Source organism: Drosophila tropicalis, unplaced genomic scaffold (assembly GCF_018151085.1).
Source record: "Drosophila tropicalis isolate 14030-0801.00 unplaced genomic scaffold, ASM1815108v1 contig_219, whole genome shotgun sequence".
Taxonomy (NCBI): domain Eukaryota; kingdom Metazoa; phylum Arthropoda; class Insecta; order Diptera; family Drosophilidae; genus Drosophila; species Drosophila tropicalis.
The window spans coordinates 83078-100122 of record NW_027172669.1 but is presented as its reverse complement, the minus strand read 5'-3'; the positions used below and the strand labels follow the sequence as shown (position 1 = coordinate 100122).

The 17045-nt window shown below is 33.2% G+C and overlaps 4 protein-coding genes and 1 pseudogene across 4 annotated transcripts; 3 read left to right on the top strand and 2 right to left on the bottom strand.

The window, feature by feature from the left end:
• The first annotated feature begins 2002 nt into the window (after positions 1–2002).
• Positions 2003–5294, top strand: LOC137572134 (uncharacterized; annotated as a pseudogene).
• On the top strand, positions 5172–10796 carry LOC137572149 (carbohydrate sulfotransferase 11-like; the record flags this gene model as incomplete). Its single annotated transcript, XM_068283921.1, has 3 exons — positions 5172–5456; positions 9822–10293; positions 10357–10796. Coding segments are annotated over 3 exons (987 nt in total), but the record flags the coding sequence as incomplete, so codon positions are not given.
• A 1797-nt stretch (positions 10797–12593) lies between these two features.
• LOC137572137 (electron transfer flavoprotein regulatory factor 1-like) lies at positions 12594–13291 on the bottom strand. The gene is given in 3 exon segments (XM_068283913.1): positions 12594–12902; positions 12905–13010; positions 13101–13291. Coding segments are annotated over 3 exon segments (258 nt in total). The 5' UTR covers positions 13146–13291; the 3' UTR covers positions 12594–12795.
• Positions 13292–13699: 408 nt separating this feature from the next.
• On the top strand, positions 13700–14695 carry LOC137572133 (adenosine 5'-monophosphoramidase HINT1-like). The gene is made up of 3 exons (XM_068283911.1): positions 13700–13776; positions 13854–13995; positions 14320–14695. The coding sequence occupies exons 1-3, from the start codon at positions 13733–13735 to the stop codon at positions 14587–14589; spliced, it is 456 nt and encodes a 151-aa protein (XP_068140012.1). The 5' UTR covers positions 13700–13732; the 3' UTR covers positions 14590–14695.
• Positions 14636–15870, bottom strand: LOC137572132 (rab-like protein 3). The gene is made up of 2 exons (XM_068283910.1): positions 15461–15870; positions 14636–15394 (listed from the first exon to the last, which is right to left on the bottom strand). Exons 1-2 carry the CDS (start codon positions 15525–15527, stop codon positions 14718–14720), a joined length of 744 nt encoding a protein of 247 aa, XP_068140011.1. The 5' UTR covers positions 15528–15870; the 3' UTR covers positions 14636–14717.
• Positions 15871–17045: the final 1175 nt, after the last annotated feature.

Genomic DNA, 17045 nt, shown 5'->3' with positions numbered 1-17045 from the left:
TCTCGCCGACTTTGGAATACCATGCACCAGGAAAAACAAATATTTGAAATTTCGAAGACCAAATGTATGTTTGTTAAATTATTTTACATGTCTTATCATGCCATATGCTGTCTCACTCTTACAAGCACACGTGCACTCTAGCGCCGCCACTAGCCTACGGCCAACTTCGGCCTTTTGGACCACCTAGTGAAACAGTTTTATACATACATTTTATGTGTTTCTACTCCGAGTCTACTTACCAAATTTGATGGCTGTAGCTCTTATAGTCTCCGAGATCTACTGGTTCATATGGACGGACGAACGGACATGATCGTTACGGCTGTTGATGGTGATCAAGAATATACCCATAGGTATCAGCTATGGTCAGCATTATTTGCGCCAAATGAACAACTTAATAAAACATTGTTGTATGAAATGACTGTATCTAAAACTTTGCGAGATCCGAAAGTCCTTATAGAGCGATTGCAGTCCATAACTGGTCTGGAGCCAAATCAACAAGTGTCCCTACTTTCTGTTGCTCATATTTTCCTTCATTCTATCTTCGAAGCATATACGAATACTGAAATCAGAGATGATGAAATTAAAATGATTTGTGAATGTATTTTCTCCCTTATCAAGGCGGAAAACTTTGATGTACATTAGTTCGCCGCCCTTGTTGTAGGAAAACTAATGGCCAAATATGAAGAATTAATCGATAGAAATTAAAAAGAATTGTAATTAATTTTATTTCTAGAAACTATTTTCCCATAAAAAATACTCTGCCGACATCGGATGAAGATAATTTGGCACCTCATATAGAAGCTCGTTACATTTTACCCGAGGTTTATTGCGCCAACAGTTCATCGGATTATACAAAACATAACTATAAAGCTCTTTCCTATGCGACTTTCATGTCAAACACTGCGGTTTATTATTTTAATGAAGATAAACTCAAACTGTCGTGTCAATAACGAAAAGCTGTCAAGTCGGCACAGCAATTAGACGAAGGAGTTGAGGAATTCAAGTTAACAAATAAAATGCCAATCAACCATGATGAACCTGTTGCTAGAGCTAATATTACTCCTCTCCAGCAAGGACCTCCTCCACAAAATAGAGCTGCTAAATCTAATGGGGAACTTATTGTGGTATCTGCATGCAATGACGATGTCAATAGCTTAAATGATTTGATCCGAAGCTGTGTGTCTTTTGGAGTACAAACATTGGTTTTAAGCGACTCGACAAATTTGAGGCAAACTAATAAAATCACGAACTATAACTAATCAAAAATGTATTACAGGTCCGAAACTGAAGGAGACTTGCCAATCTTGAAAGTTAAACCTGAATTACTTGACGATTATTTGAGTGTGAAGAAGATGGAGAAATTTTCCATTGTTGGCATAGAAAACATAGAAACAAGTTACACCTTAAAGAATTTTGATTCGGCTCAAAAAACGATTTTAGTTCTTGGGTAAGTCAGTCTTGGAAATAACTTAATAATTTTATTAGTCTTTTTCTATAAATATTAGTCAGGATCGACATGGTACACCAGAGAATTTAAAAGAACTTTTGGATTGTACAATTCAATTCGGGCAGACAACAACCCCAAATATTATAAACAAAGCACAGTGTCAAGCGGAGCAATAATTGGAAACGAGCCACCAAGAGTATAAAGCAACATCAAATGTACAAATCTTTAGTTTACGCGTGGTATCCATCCCCAAAAGGAGAGAATCGGTCCAATCTAAGAAGTATATCTAACAATAAGCTTAAAAAGATAAATTATTTAATTCTCTTTATATCTTAGCCAATGTAAAAACCAGAAAAACTTCTAGCTAAGCATTTTAAAAATAAGCGCCAAAATAAATGGAACCAGTTATTTTTTTCTATTGCGGACTTCTAAGGGGCACACGGTTATCGATAACGCCGATAACGATATTTAATAGACATTTTTCCCGATAGCCGATACAAGGTTATCGACTGGCCACTGCCAAAAAAAAAAAAAAACAAACCAAAACAAAGGAAAATTTCGCACCGGTATCCATAGGAAAATCGCGTTTTGCATTGTAGAGTCCTTGTGCCTGTGTACAACAATTACATTTAAAACGTGTTTCACAGAAGGTTAACCAATCGAACAAGATAAAATTAAATGAATTGAAATAAAAAAATAAATAAATATGGACAGTGCAACAAGTGGACTTTATTTAAGAGATTCGGGGTAATGTACCAAATCTTTTTTTTTTCGAAATAGTTTAAAAAAGAACTTAATCGCAGTAGCAATAACTATAATAATATAATTACAAAATCCATTTTTATGGATGCCCTTATTACTATTTTTACTTCCAATTGTATGTATGTATGTAAATATGTATATGTATGTATGTATATGAAATTCAATTTAGTTTTATATGTACATAGATCAAGAAAAAAGTACTTTAGTATAAATTGGTGTTTTAAAACGGCGTTAAGCCAAAAGACCCCAAGAACTACAAACAAAACAAACGTTCCTTAAATTAGTTTATCTTAGAATTAATAGATATGCAACTTCTTCAAATACAAATGTCAAACTATAATAGTAAACTTCAAGGCAGCGCTAAACCTTTATTCAAGCTGGTAAAAGGAGATTTTCGTTTAAACCCAGTTTTCATTAAATTACTTGGGAGCCGAGAAAATCAAATTCCTACTGATCATCACCAAATATATACAAAGCTCTTCTTTAGTCCAGAATTTAAGCCTTTTCATATATCCTGCTCATCTAATGGGATTATAGCTACAAATCTCTTATTGTCACATTCTTTTAAAAATCACAAATATTATACCTTTTCAAAAGCTTTTAACGTTATTCTCGAAACCACTTTTTATAAACTGGCTGCAAGGATAAAGCAATCGACGCAGAATAGCCAAATTTCTGGTTCCGACCTCAATCATAACTTATTTATTTCTTTACTAGTGTAAACCCCAAAAAAGGGAACTCCTTATATTACATTTTTGTCATCACAAATTGATGACAGCTTTTTTTTAGGTAGCATTAAAAAACCTATCTTGTAACCTTAAATATTTTTGCAAAAGATTAACTGAAAGAATTTAATGGAAAAGACTTTAATAGGATAGACCTTTTCGTATTCTTGTACTAATTTCCTCAAACTTTGCTGAAACGGAATATGCCCAAAATGTAATGACATCCAATTTCAATTCACAGACAACAACAACGTGTTGCCACATCTCAACTGACCTACAAGATGCTGTCAAAGATGCCTCTCAATTTGCGCAAAAAGGCCGTACGTGAAGCTCGAAATCGCGGGGAACAGATTTTGGGAAACGCAAGAAACGACAACCCAAAAAGAATACCAATTCACGTACACCCTCGCCCAATTGTTTGCATTCGGATTTCGATAGTTCCGAACATAATGCCATGTTAAGTGCCACAAATGAGCAGCTACGTCATATATTGATGAATTGTAAAGAACTTTCGGATATACCACACGATTGCAATCAATTGGAACTTTTCGGCGAGGTAAAAAATTTACTTAAGCAATTAGCACCTATTGTAGAAGAGGATTGACCTACTCTCTGGCAATATTGATGCTAATTGTTACCGTTAAACGGAGCTTAATTGATATATGCTAATGCAGATACTATATTTTTGTTTCATAATTCCTACAGATCGCCCTAGTCAAGGGTCAGGCCACTACGATTTATGTACAACGCGATGGTCTAGATACACTTAAAGTAATTGTAAAGTAAATTATAATGTTTTTGTTAACCAAAATATATTCTAGAATCTTCTGTTTATTTATTTAACGTTTACGCCTATATATGTTTTCTATATTTACTGTCCATATCATGGCTTGGAAAGACTTTCTGATGACAATTTAAATATTTCGTTAGGTGTTGATATATAGAAAGATTTTTCTATGAAAAACTTTGATATAGTCAAATCAAACCATTCTTATGTTTTCCCTTGGTTCCACAAACATTATTTTTAGAATATTGACAAATCATAGAAATCTTTATCCATCATTCGAATTTTCTAGCTGTTCTCTTGTCATTACTTCAATAGAAAAAGTCTTGAATTCTTTTAACATCTTGAAAAAGTTAACTCTGCTAATCGTTATATCAATTTAACTAACTCATTTTAAGTATTTAATTAAATCAGTCATAAACTTTGCTTCCAAATTGTTGGGCTGTTAAGAAAGAAAATGAAAAAGAATTTGCAAAAGATCTGTATTTATTAATACGGATACAAGGACCACCTTAAAAAAAACAAGTTTCCATGCAGCAGTTTATTAACTAAATTATAAATATTAATGACTCTGCATTAAACTAAGAAATAAATAGCTTAGGAATAATATTTTTTGTATTGTGATGTAGAATATCATATATATTAATCACTACTAGTTTTATTCGTTAATTGCATTTTCTATCTATGAAAGTGCATGTTCTATTTAGATATCTACCAATTAAGATTGCCACGAAGAAATTTTTTATTAGTTTCCAGGTTTATGAGCCATTAAATATTAATTTTCAATTATCCTTTTCGATCTCCTGTAAAAACTAGAACTAAAATATTCCAATTTCTCCTGCAATGAATATATAAATGCAATTCAAAGATTTTTAAGGCGATTTTATTTGAACAAAGGAACAATAACAATAATAGCTTAACGAATTAATCCACGAATTAATTTCTCCAAGAGTCAGTCTCTTCATTTCATTACTCTCTTTATCATTCCTTTGAATTTTAGCTCCATCAAAGTGAGCCCACACTTGCTCAGCTAAAGAAAGCTATAACCGAACTCTCTCTCACTCAGCTCAAGCGGAAGCAGCAAGAGAGCCACCCAGAACAACAATGTTCGAGCGGACGAAGACCACATGGAAAAGAGCGACAGCAAGATCGTGAGCAGCAACAGGTTGATCGGAATGATGGAGCCATACATAGCTCCACTGGCGAATTAGTTCATTCGGGACAGCGCAACGGACACGATCATCGCGCATTCGTTTCTTGGCGTTTTCTATGGCGGTGTTTCGTTTTATACAACGTGGATACCAATCAGCCGATCAATGATCAAGCAAACGGCCGAACCAAATTACATGAATTGGGTATTAATAATGCGGCCACATTGAAATTTGTGCATCGAATTAAATACTTTGGAAGACGGCGTCAATAACAATTGTCATCATCATGAGCATGAAACTTGTTTGGCTCTGGGGGCATCCTCTACTTTCACTTGAGTCTACTTACCGCAATTACCACATGCCTGCCATTCGAGGATGGCAATAATAATAATGTCAAGATAAATGGCCAAAGTTTAGAGCTAACACAAACCATCAATATACAACGTCAGGAATATTTGCAAAGGCAATGCGATCTCTGGTCAAATGATATGGAGAAATCACAATCCCTGGACGATTTGACTGAATTCCAAATGGATCATATGATTGTGGATCAGGAGCATAAATTACTATATTGCTATGTACCCAAGGTAATGAAATTATTTTAAGTCCAAGTTCTCAAAACCAAAAAACAAAAAAAAAAATTGATGGCCCAGCACATTTCAATCATGAAGTGTTTGTTGAAATTTTCTTTGCTCTTTCCTTCGTTCTTTTTATTTTTTTCTTGTGCTTGTTTACTAAAAACTTGTTTCTTCTTTTACTGCTCTTGTTGCTCTGTTGCCTGACAACTGATCAGCTTTCAACATGTGTTACATTTCTATATACATATGCACATATATACACATAAATGTATATATGTATGTATGTCCGATTTGTGGCATGAAAGCCAAATAAATCAACAAATTGATGGGCCATCTAGTTGAAATCAAAGAAATGTGCCACACTGTAAATACACAAGCGACTAACTGAAGCTTATTCCACAAATGATACTGACATGATCGCCTATCCACTCTGTGCGTTTCTTTCAGATGTATCTTAGAAATAATCGATAGATTATAAGGCTTCATTTATGTATTATTGTTCATTATTTTGAACCCTTTTTGTGAAAAAAAACCTCAGAACCTTCGGACTTAGTTATCGCCACTCAATGCACTTACTGTCTGTATTGAATATCCTTGAGATTGAGTTTCTGACTATATAAAGTGCATAATAATCATAAATCCACCTTAGACCACTTGGACCTTATCTCGAATTGATTTAATGCATGTCTATTCATTATCTATTTGGGCAAACAGGGTGATCTTTCAGTTACTTTATTCTATTTTTTCGATGTAAATGAAATCAAAGCACTCAATACTCTTGCTGAGACACCCGCTGCATAGATCGCAGTTCAAGTTGCAGTTTTGAGGCCACAGTACAGCAATTATATAGTTATTATTATTAACAAGCAAACTGCTCATCAAAATATTTGTTATTAAAGAATAATTGCCCAGCAATTTGCATAAATTTCGCATACGTTGAGTGAATATTTAATCTATAGAGAATATATAACTTATAAAAATAATTTGATAAGCCGATGAAATGAACTCGAATGATTTGCATATACATAGTGCTTATCAAACACTCCCCGGTACCCCTACTAAAGCCATTATTAAGAGATAATCAAAATATTTTGAAATTGAAGACCATTTTTAATTGAATTAGGAAATTAAATAGAAAAACTCTTATAACTCTTATGGGCGGAAATTCTTTCTTATCTAAAAGAACCAATGACTTATTAAAAACTATTTTCTGTTTCCCTCGTTTGATTAGATTACCAAAGCCGTTTCAATCTCACCTACCCCTTTTTGCTTTCCCTATGAGTCTTCAGGTGTGAAAATATAAAAATAACTTTGTGTTTCATAGGCGAACTTTGAACCATTTTCAAAGCATAATTGTATGAGAGTGTAAGAAGTTGGCCTTCCTTTTCTAATGAATGATAGCGGCCTAATCAATCAGTTTTTTTTCAAGTCGATTTAGTTAGTTGGTAGGTGCGTATTGTTAAAATAAGTAAAGTTCTTGTAGATTAATTAGGGCTATCTTATTGGCCAATAAAGCAAAAAATTTGTCATCTAAGATGGATGAATTTAAGAGAAAAACGTAAACCCATATGAGATTTGAAAAGGGATATGACCTAATTATATATTTTTCGATTTAGAATTAAATACTTATATTTATAAATCAATATCATTTGACAAAGTACCGAATTCTTCTATTCATGTATCTATGAACAAAACTAATCCGGTTACAATAACACAAAAAGTTTACAGATAACTCGTTGTCTTCAATGTTTTTACATAGAAAATGTAATTTGAACACTCATAGAAGTCAAATATCACCTCATGTACACAAATACATAAATATATGTATAAGTGATCACCAAGTGCCAATCACCTAATTGTTGGAGGTGTGTGCTTTTTTCTTATCTTCTAGCCCTTGCAGAGAGCAGAGACGTCACTTTGAAGGCGGGGGGCCACCTCTACATACATTCATAGTGTATACAGAGTATACAAAATTTAATTTTCATTTTGCCACATCACACACACAAAGCAGTTCTTCCATGAAATCGTAAATTGTGAAACATTTATGTATACACTTATGTGGCTATTTACCTGTGGCCATTCGAGTTTTTATGTGACCGACCATTGCGTGTGCTATTTTATGATTTTTTGTTTTAGTTCCACCCCTTTGAGCATAGTTTAAGCAATACCACCGAAATTTAATCATTATATCAATATATATGCTGCATAAGATGTAAACTTATGCTCATAAGATGTAAACTAGTGTCAAGTCACCCTAAAAAGAAAAAGTTAGTCCTTATTATCCTAATTTGGCATAGTTTAGTCTTTATTAATTTTTAAAAGAGACTCATCTTAGTTCTTGCTAGTTGTTTGATACTGCACAAAACAATTGAGTGTAATTTTTATAAATCTTTTTAAAATTATTCTGTACTTCAATTGGTCTATCTAAATGTTTTCCAAATTTAATTAGGCTGTCATACACCATTCATTTTCCATTTTCATAAGTTGTGATATGTCTGAAGACTATAGATCGGTTTTTTTTAGAGAAACTTAGAATCGACAAACAAAAAGCATATGATTTATGATTTTTGGCAACATCGTTTAAAAAATTTATAGTTCTCTTCACTTTTAAAGACAGGTTTTTATTCCAAGTATTCAATTCCTAAGTTGCTTCAAAACAAAAGGAAAAAGAAGCCATCAAAAAAAAAAAACAAAAAAACCGCTTGAAAAATTTAAAAAAAGCTTACTATTGTTAAAGTCTATAAGTGAAAAGGTTAAGGAGATCAAATCTTTGCTAGGTTGTAACTAATCAACTGAAGAAATTATTAGAGTATCTTAAAGTTAATTTGTTAAAGAAATTTTTTTTCGTAATTTTCACCGAGATTTTTCCCAGGTTTTAACCTTTAAACAACTAAAGAGCTATTTGCTTATGTAATTTAAGTTGTTGTTATTGTTGTGGTTGTTGGGGCTATTGCCGCATTTAATTGCGCTGGACATTGTCGGGTCTTGACTAAATGTTTATTCATACTTATGTATATATATCTAGCTATCTATAGTATTGTGTAGTTGTACAACTTTTGTCTAAGGTAATTCATTAGGCAATTAATCTAGATTTTTGTTTTCAAGAAATTAAAATTTATTGCAGTTTGCAATTAAGCAGAAGGTAAAGCGTTTAATAGAGAAATTTTGGTTTTTTTTATGCTAATGCAAATTGCTTTAAAAATGTTAAAGATAGAGTAAAAAGTCACATTGTTTTAATGGGATTTACTTTTACTCATGTTTCATAATTAGTTTTTCTTTACAAACATTTCGTTGAAAGTGTATTTATTCAGGTTATGACGCATCACTTGTGTTTTTAGTTTATCAAAATTCATGGTAAAATTTATTACTAAAAGAGCTTATGTCACAAAAGGTAAAAACTGGAATGGAGGTTTGAAAGGGACCTTAGGGTATCAAATGATTTTCCTGGATGAGTTGTCTTTGAAGTGAGAAGTACGTGTTGAGTAAAACACATTCCAGCAAGCTTTTGTGTCTATTTTTCTTGTTAATGACTACGCCATTTTATGATTACTATTAAATTATGATAATGATTAATATTAATTGATAATTCATGATATTTTGTGTTACAAACTAATTTTAAAAGTAAAGCTTTGTTGTCACTTCATTGTATTCTAAAATACATGATCCCTTCTTATTTTAAATCTTTTATGAATATCTTACTTGATAAGAATGCGTTAATGGTCTAGAAGATGCAGATAGATAGATTGATCTATCTTTATGTATCTTTTTAAAATGTCCTTGCTGACTAAGGTGAAATTTAGTTGCTTATAGATTCTTCTCTCAACAATCTTCGTATTTTCAAACTTTTAAGTCTCGAAAGATTGATTCTACTATTTTCACATAACAAAGCCTTAAGTTATTTGGAGCTCTCGTGAGAAACACACGAGTAGAACAAGGACTAAGTAAATTAGCTTCAAGGACGCACAAGGAATGAATTTCTTAGTCCATAGCAATATAAAGATAAAGATTTAAAATGATCTAAGTATATGTATTTGAATTCCTCCGGAACTAATGGTAATCTGATTGCAAATACATTCCTCAATCAAACGATAAACATTCATCATTCCTATGAAATTTTGTTTTGTTTTTGTTAAACTGCTACACTGCGAGAATTTAAAGTGTACACAATGTGATATTTAATATATCTAAAAGCAAACGAAAATCAGTACAAAAAAATATAATGAAATAGTTTTCGTTCTGCTCCATAATTCAACGGCAAAACGAGCAAACATTGGAAAAACAAAAAAAAAAAAAAAAAAAAAATAATATTCATTGCGAAAAATTTGTTTATATATTTACCGCAAATCTAAACAATATAATTCTTCATTTTTTCAGGTGGCCTGTACGAACTGGAAACGTGTTCTGATGTTGCTCACTGGTAAATGGCACAATGGCACCGATCCATTACAGATTCCCGGGTCTCTGGCCCATTCGATTGGAATGTTCACCAAATTCTATGATCTAACTGAAGAGGAGCGGCTGAAGGTGCTTGGTGAAGATTATACGCGATTCATTTTGGTGCGACATCCGTTCGAGCGATTACTGTCCGCATATAGGAACAAATTGGAAGGTGATGCACCAAGTGCACGTTACTTTCAATCTCGTGTGGGTAGGCAAATAATCAAAGAGCTGAGACCGGGAGCGACCAATGAATCACTGAATCTGGGCGATGATGTTCAATTCGGAGAGTTTGTGCAGTATTTACTTACACCCGAATTGAGTAGAACGAATCAAACGGAATACAATGAACATTGGGAGGTCATAGCTAAGCTCTGCAATCCTTGCGTGATGAAGTATAATGTGGTTGGTGAGTTGGCTATTGAATTTGTTAACTATGTATAATTGCTCTAACTAATTTGTTTATTCCCAGGCAAATATGATACATTACTTGATGATTCCGCTTTGGCTTTATATCTGGCCGGAGCACAAAATTTAACATTCCCTACTGGACATAAGCCATCCAGTACTCGTGCCAATTTGCGTAATTATTTCGATCCCTTACCAATCGGAGCCATACGACGTCTATATGAGATCTATGAGGAAGATTTCCGTCTATTTGACTATGGGATGGATGATGTTCTGGGTTTTGAGTTCGGCTAAAACTCGCTTATAATTTTAACTCTTCGATAAAACCGTACAAACAACATTTGTGATTTAGAACTAGGCATTACATCTTATTTAGTTTAGTTTAACAAATTGTAACTAGCTCAAGGCGAATATTAATTAATACATATTATTGAATAGTTGTCGAATTGTTGTACCAAAACTCGTAATACTATTGTTAAAATATATTTAAATCGTTAAACATTTCCCGTACATTATGATACAATTGTTAGAAGATTGAAAATTATTGCCAAGTATCATATGGAAGGATATTATTAACAACATTTAAGCTTTTATTAACTCTATAAAAAAAACTTCGAGAGTTGTTTTCACTCAGTTTGGGTGGACAGAAGTAATAAGCTTCTTGCTGTTGAATTATAGCGACAAGTTTTCCAAACTTAAAGAGCAAAATTGTAAACTTTAGCACTAAACTAGAATTGGTTATAGACTATGTCTACAATTAAGATACATTTTTATCAAATTATTTGATAGTATATTATCTAAATATACAATCATCAAAGGGCTGACATTTTTAATATTATAAATGAAACTTCAAAAACAGTCTGTGGACATATGAAAAAATATAATATTTGTAGTACATAAAACATTTTTAAATGAAATGGATCAAAAGTTTTAGCCCACAACTTTCTAGTACACAAATTATTAACAGCTTTTGTTCTGCAAAGAAATTCAGATATTAATTTACTTACTGCTCAACATTTCGATTCATCACTTTATAAATTAGTTTTGCACATTTAACTTACGATATTGACGATATTAAAGTCAATCTCAATTAGTGTACCCACTCTTTGACTCTGGGACTGAGTTATGTCCCATGTGAGTCATAACCAACGATTTTTATCCAATTTTAAAATATAATTTTGCAAATAAGCCATTTCTTTACTAATTGGCCCCTTTATACAATATGAAGATTTTAAGCCATTTGGTAAACAAAAAGCTTTATAATTATTCCCCGATGCGTTAAAGGCAACAGATTATCGGCAGAATTTCATTATTTCAACATAATTAGAAAGGAACATAAATGAACTTAACCAAGTGGGAAAACCAATAGGAGATTAAAAGCGAAGTTCACTTGCCTCAATGGCCGCAAACGAAAATTAATTTTTACACATTTCCATTGAATGTTGATAACACTCGACATTACCGAACTCTTCGGGTGCTTATCAGTCAGGTCTATGACTATATAATAAGTAAACTATGCGATAATATTGACGACAGACTAGACAGTTTTCAATGCAATGTTATTTGTAATTTTTAAAAACTTGCATTTCAGAAAAAACTACTGTCAAGGGTTTGTTTAATAAATTGATACCAATAGTAAAAATCGTAAGCTCTTAGATTTATCATTTAAACTCCAAACTCCCTCAGTACTCCTAGTCCGCTCCTGCAAATTAAAAATAACTTGGTCAACGGTCAAACTGAATAATTTAAATACGCAATATTCATCAAAAACAAACAAAAATAGCAACAAAAAAGCTAAAACGCAGTACAAAAAACCAAAAACAAAACAGAAATATATTTTTATACCCTACACTCGTGCCCATACGATCAATTATAAAATGATACTAAATATGATATATATACACACATCAAAATCGTCAAATGTAGACAACAGACATCTATGTATATAGGTAAAGATTCTAATAGTAAATTAGACCCAGGTAAATCAGGGTATATAAATATATCGTTCCATGATGAGAGTAATATACAGAACTGCACTATGTATAAAAACTATGCAACAGATGCATATTTCCAATTGAAATTGTCCCGTAGAGCTGGCTAAAATTTATGTTTGCTTCAGATTTGCCTTTGTATTGAAAGCGAGTAGAGGTAAAGGGTATTATAAAGTCGACCCTACTGGTATCTAATGACAAGCCCACAGGGACAATTGCGTTCAAGGTCAAATAACATTAAAAAATTAGAGTTTAGTTATATTTGGCTTACTCAATGACAATTATGTATTTTTTTCTCATTTTTTTACTCTTTTCACATTTATTCGCTCAGTCTGGTTTCATGTTTCACTTTTGACAAGACATTCGAATTTGTTTATAACAAAAAGCGTTTCCTTCTCCTCCTCCTTCATCGCTGTTTCACTTCTTTCTTATTCGGTCCTTGAATTTCAATTTAAAATTCCGCCTTTCGCCTTCACTTCACTCCCACTTTGGGTCATTATATCGCTTCCGCCTTAGTCATTGTAGCTATAACGTTGCTTCACACTTCGGTATTTTTTTAACGAATATAGTGCCTCCACTTCTTTGGCCAAATAGCGTCCCTGCGCTAATAGAGCCACAATTTTTTAGGATCGCTTTCATCCTTGTGATTCATAAAGGCATCATGAACTTGCTTGCGAAACTTCTCGGGTCCATTTAGGCCGGGATATTCCCGGCCCAAATACTGCAACTGTAATAACAAAGATATTGGATATGTGTAGATAACTTTTGGTGTTTACGCAATTTTTATCTAACTGATGCAATGCCGAGAATCACTCACGTGCTTGTAGAGGGCTATAACTTTAGAGCGTAGCGCAGCAGACATCACCAGTATACGTCTATGTGGCTATGGGTTATTTCTGGAATTGGTAAATGCAATTTATCAACTGAGGCTGCTTTTGTCGTTTTTTTCGTTTTTCTCTTCACAAATTCCTCTCTGGGGGTACAATTCAAACTAGTGTGACCATCTTATTTATTACCCACCCCAGAGGTAGGAATTAGCGAGGCAATTAACAGTAGTGAGCTATCACTGCGACTGCTACTAATTTTGTTGTGAAAACTTTGAAGTGTTTTATCATCGTTAAAATTTTTAAAATTATTAATTAATTGCGGCTCTTTTTATTTTTTAAGCATATTGCAACTTTTAAGCACTTGATTTCCTTTTGGTTGATCATAAATGTTACATGCACCGATTGCCTATCTCTTTGAATAATTAATTTTATTTAATGATAATTTAATAAAATAATAATTTAATGTACTTAATTTGATGTCTAACAAAAGTACACATAATGGATGTGTAAATATATAACATCGTTGCATATTTTTCACATACTCGTAATGATATACTCGTGACTGTGCACATCACTATTTGAAAGTATCGTTCACGGAACCAGTTCGTATAGCTAGTTCTCAATGTTCTTGTCAGCCGGCCGGAACTTTGTACGCAATATTAGCAGGTAAATGGTGTGCTTTTTCCCTAAAAAAATTAAAATGAATATATGTATACAGTAGAAAATTGTTATTAATTTTACAGTTATCGCTATCTGACTACAACGTGCGCTAGAATGGCGAGCGAAGTGGACAAAGCACAAACTGCCACAAAAGGCGAAGATACAATTTTTGGAAAGATTTTGCGCAAGGAAATTCCATGCAAGTTCATTTACGAAGATGAGAAGGTAAGAAGCGGTCAATAAGCAGTGTAGACCGAAAGATAAGAGATGCATTTCGCAGTGATGAGCAGTTTTTAAAAAATTACTTTGGCACATAAATTAAAATGAATTATCAAAAAGTTTTAACAATATTATTAATGTTATTGTTAACAGTTTATTACAAGTCAATATTAAATACAAATCAGAATAGAGCCTAACAGTAGGAGAAATGATAACAAATTAGCTTAAAAACCGCTTAAGTGTCATCACTGCTAATTGACAATCTCAATTGCAGGCCTATTAAATGCATTCACAGTGAAATTATTTTAATGCTTCTTATATCACTTCCAGTGTGTGGCCTTCAATGATGTCAATCCACAGGCTCCAACGCATTTTCTAGTGATACCACGTCAGCCATTGGCTCAATTAAGTCTGGCTGAAGATGGCGATGCCGAGCTACTGGGTCATCTCCTCGTCGTTGGAAAGAAAGTGGCCAAAGATTTGGGCCTCGAGAAGGGTTATCGTGTGGTTATAAATAATGGACAAGACGGCGCTCAATCTGTTTACCATTTGCATTTGCATTTCCTTGGTGGTCGTCAAATGCAATGGCCACCTGGCTAATATAAATACAGGAAACTCGTTTGAAGAGGAAAGAACAAGAGAAATGTATATTTTTGAATTTTATTCAATATATAAAATATAAATATAATGTTTTTGAATCGGATAAGGATTAGTGGGAATAAGTCTATTCAACGAATGTTATTGCGTGGATAACGCTCTTTGAAATCAACCACTTTGTTCAAAAAATTTCTCAATTTACCGCCATTGCGTGTTTTGTCCATAAATGTATCCTCATCAAGACAATTGACCAGCATTTCTTCGGCATCCAATTGATTGGCAATGCTACCACTACGACGTAATCTACGGGTTTTCATCAAATCCATTTTGGTGCCTACAACCATGATGGGAACATCCTGCACATTGCGACATTTTCTGTTTTTTGCAATTTGACGCAATGGTTCATAAAGCCAATCGTGTAATGAATCGTGCGAAAGCATATCTAAGCAATCATATACTAAAATAATGCCATCAATATTACGATATAGCCGTTGGCGATTCTCACGCGACATTTTGAATGATGTATTTAGATCATAGAATTCCACAAAATACAAGATTTCGCTTATCGGCTGTGGACTTCGGGGAAATGACGGAAATCGAATATTTGATTCAGCCCATGATAATGATGGTGATGACGACGACGAAGACGAAGTCCAATTGGGCGATGGAGGCATACCCTCAAAGTTGGGATATTCATGTAGGCGAACCTGAATATTCCAATATCTATTCTCGCCAACTGTACGTGATTCAGGGGTCGGTGTATTCACACTGCTTGCCAAAAGATTTGTTAGGCTGGTCTTACCAACACCTATCCAAAGTATCCATAAAATTAGTATTTATCCAATTACACTGCATTAATCATTAATGTAATTACCCTTATCGCCCATTAAGAGTATCCGCACTGTTGGTACATCATCGAAATGTTGCTGTTGTTCCTTCATGTTTAGTTTTCCTTTTCAGATTTAATTTCCTATTTCCGGATTTTTTAAGAATTTTATTCTTTTTTTTAATTTTCCTTTTTCTCCTTAATTGTTCGTATCCGTTTAGAAGAAGTATCTGAGTGGAGCAACTGATCAAATCACACGTACTTCATTGCCTACTGCAGTTAGTTTCTTTTGTTTTTAATTTCGATATCAGTTTAGTGATGGCAAATTTCAGCTGTTCTGCTGCATCCTAATGTATTCACAGCACAGAATTAAGTAATTGTTAGCACATTCTAATAAATGATAAGCTCAGTTTTGAATGGAACGAGGCCAACAGCAACAGACTTGATCAAATTCACAGCTGTTCCTTTCGGTTTGTTGATAGCGAATGAAACGAATGATTAAATGTTTACAATTTTTTTTTCTGAGAGAATTGCTCATACGGTCACACTAAAAGGCTTAAAAGCTGAGCAGAGTTCTCTCTCTCTCTCTCTCTGTCTTTCTCTATAGCCCTTTCTCTTTTTGCTTATCATGTGCTTCTTGTTTACTCGAGTCGAGCCGAGTTTTTTAAGAAACAATATTTACATATTACTTTTCTAAAGCTTATCAAATTCTTTTTCTTTTAGAATATAGAAATCTGTGTGGGTAATGGCAGTGGCGTAGTAACGGGGGGTTTGGGGATAAAACCCCCCGAATTGGTTCATTTCTTATTAAATTGATTCAGCCAATTCAATATCTTTGATCCTAAAACATGTTAACCCCCCAAAAATTTTCTGGCTACGCCACTGGGTAATGGGTATGTCGGGGGTACGTGGGTATGTCCAAACTTTTTAAACTTATTTACATATTTGTAAAGTTGAAAAACAAAGCTACAAAAATCAACAAATATTTTGTTTTCAAAGCATTGTTTTCAATTCTTAATAAATTAGAATGTAAGAAAAAATTGTATGCTTTTATAGCACAAATTTAAGTTTGTTAGAATGAAAACAATATTCTATATAGATACATATAGCATTCAATTTGGCCAATATCGGCTTAGGCATCATTACATCATTTCCTGGCAATGTGGCAAGTGATAGTAAATACAAGAGATGATTTCACAAAAATCGACACCAACGGTAACAGCACGAAAAATTGACAACAAATGTATCGATTTTCCTACATCACTAATGAAAATCGATTCCCTAATGGAGCTCTTGAGATTTTAATGCAGGTTGAAATATTTTAAAAATTGATTAAATTACAACTTCATTAAATTAAGGTTAGTTCGAATAAGTTGCTTTTCCTTGGCATTTTTTGTCACACTTAAAAGATACATATATAATTACAGTGACTTTTATTCCAATTCCAAAATTAAATTTAAAAGGTTTAAACGTTTTAAAAGCAAAGCAAAAGATTCGAATATATGTACGAGTTGTTAAGAATTTTTAACATTCAGTGATCACATACCCTCTGGTATTCTTTCTATATGGCTGATCCGGAATTTTCTGAGGTCAGAATGATAGATGAACTATATAAATTTTTTACTTTACCAGT

What these genes read in the sequence shown, in the direction of transcription:
- LOC137572133 (XM_068283911.1), top strand. Translation starts at nt 13,733, where the DNA reads ATGTTCTTGTCAGCCGGCCGGAACTTTGTACGCAATATTAGCAG. An exon ending in TTTGTACGCAATATTAGCAG is followed by an intron (nt 13,777 to 13,853) that starts GTAAATGGTGTG and finishes TTAATTTTACAG; the next exon opens with TTATCGCTATCTGACTACAA. An exon ending in TCATTTACGAAGATGAGAAG is followed by an intron (nt 13,996 to 14,319) that starts GTAAGAAGCGGT and finishes TATCACTTCCAG; the next exon opens with TGTGTGGCCTTCAATGATGT.
- LOC137572132 (XM_068283910.1), bottom strand. Translation starts at nt 15,527, where the DNA reads ATGAAGGAACAACAGCAACATTTCGATGATGTACCAACAGTGCGGATA. An exon ending in ACTCTTAATGGGCGATAAGG is followed by an intron (nt 15,395 to 15,460) that starts GTAATTACATTA and finishes TACTTTGGATAG; the next exon opens with GTGTTGGTAAGACCAGCCTA.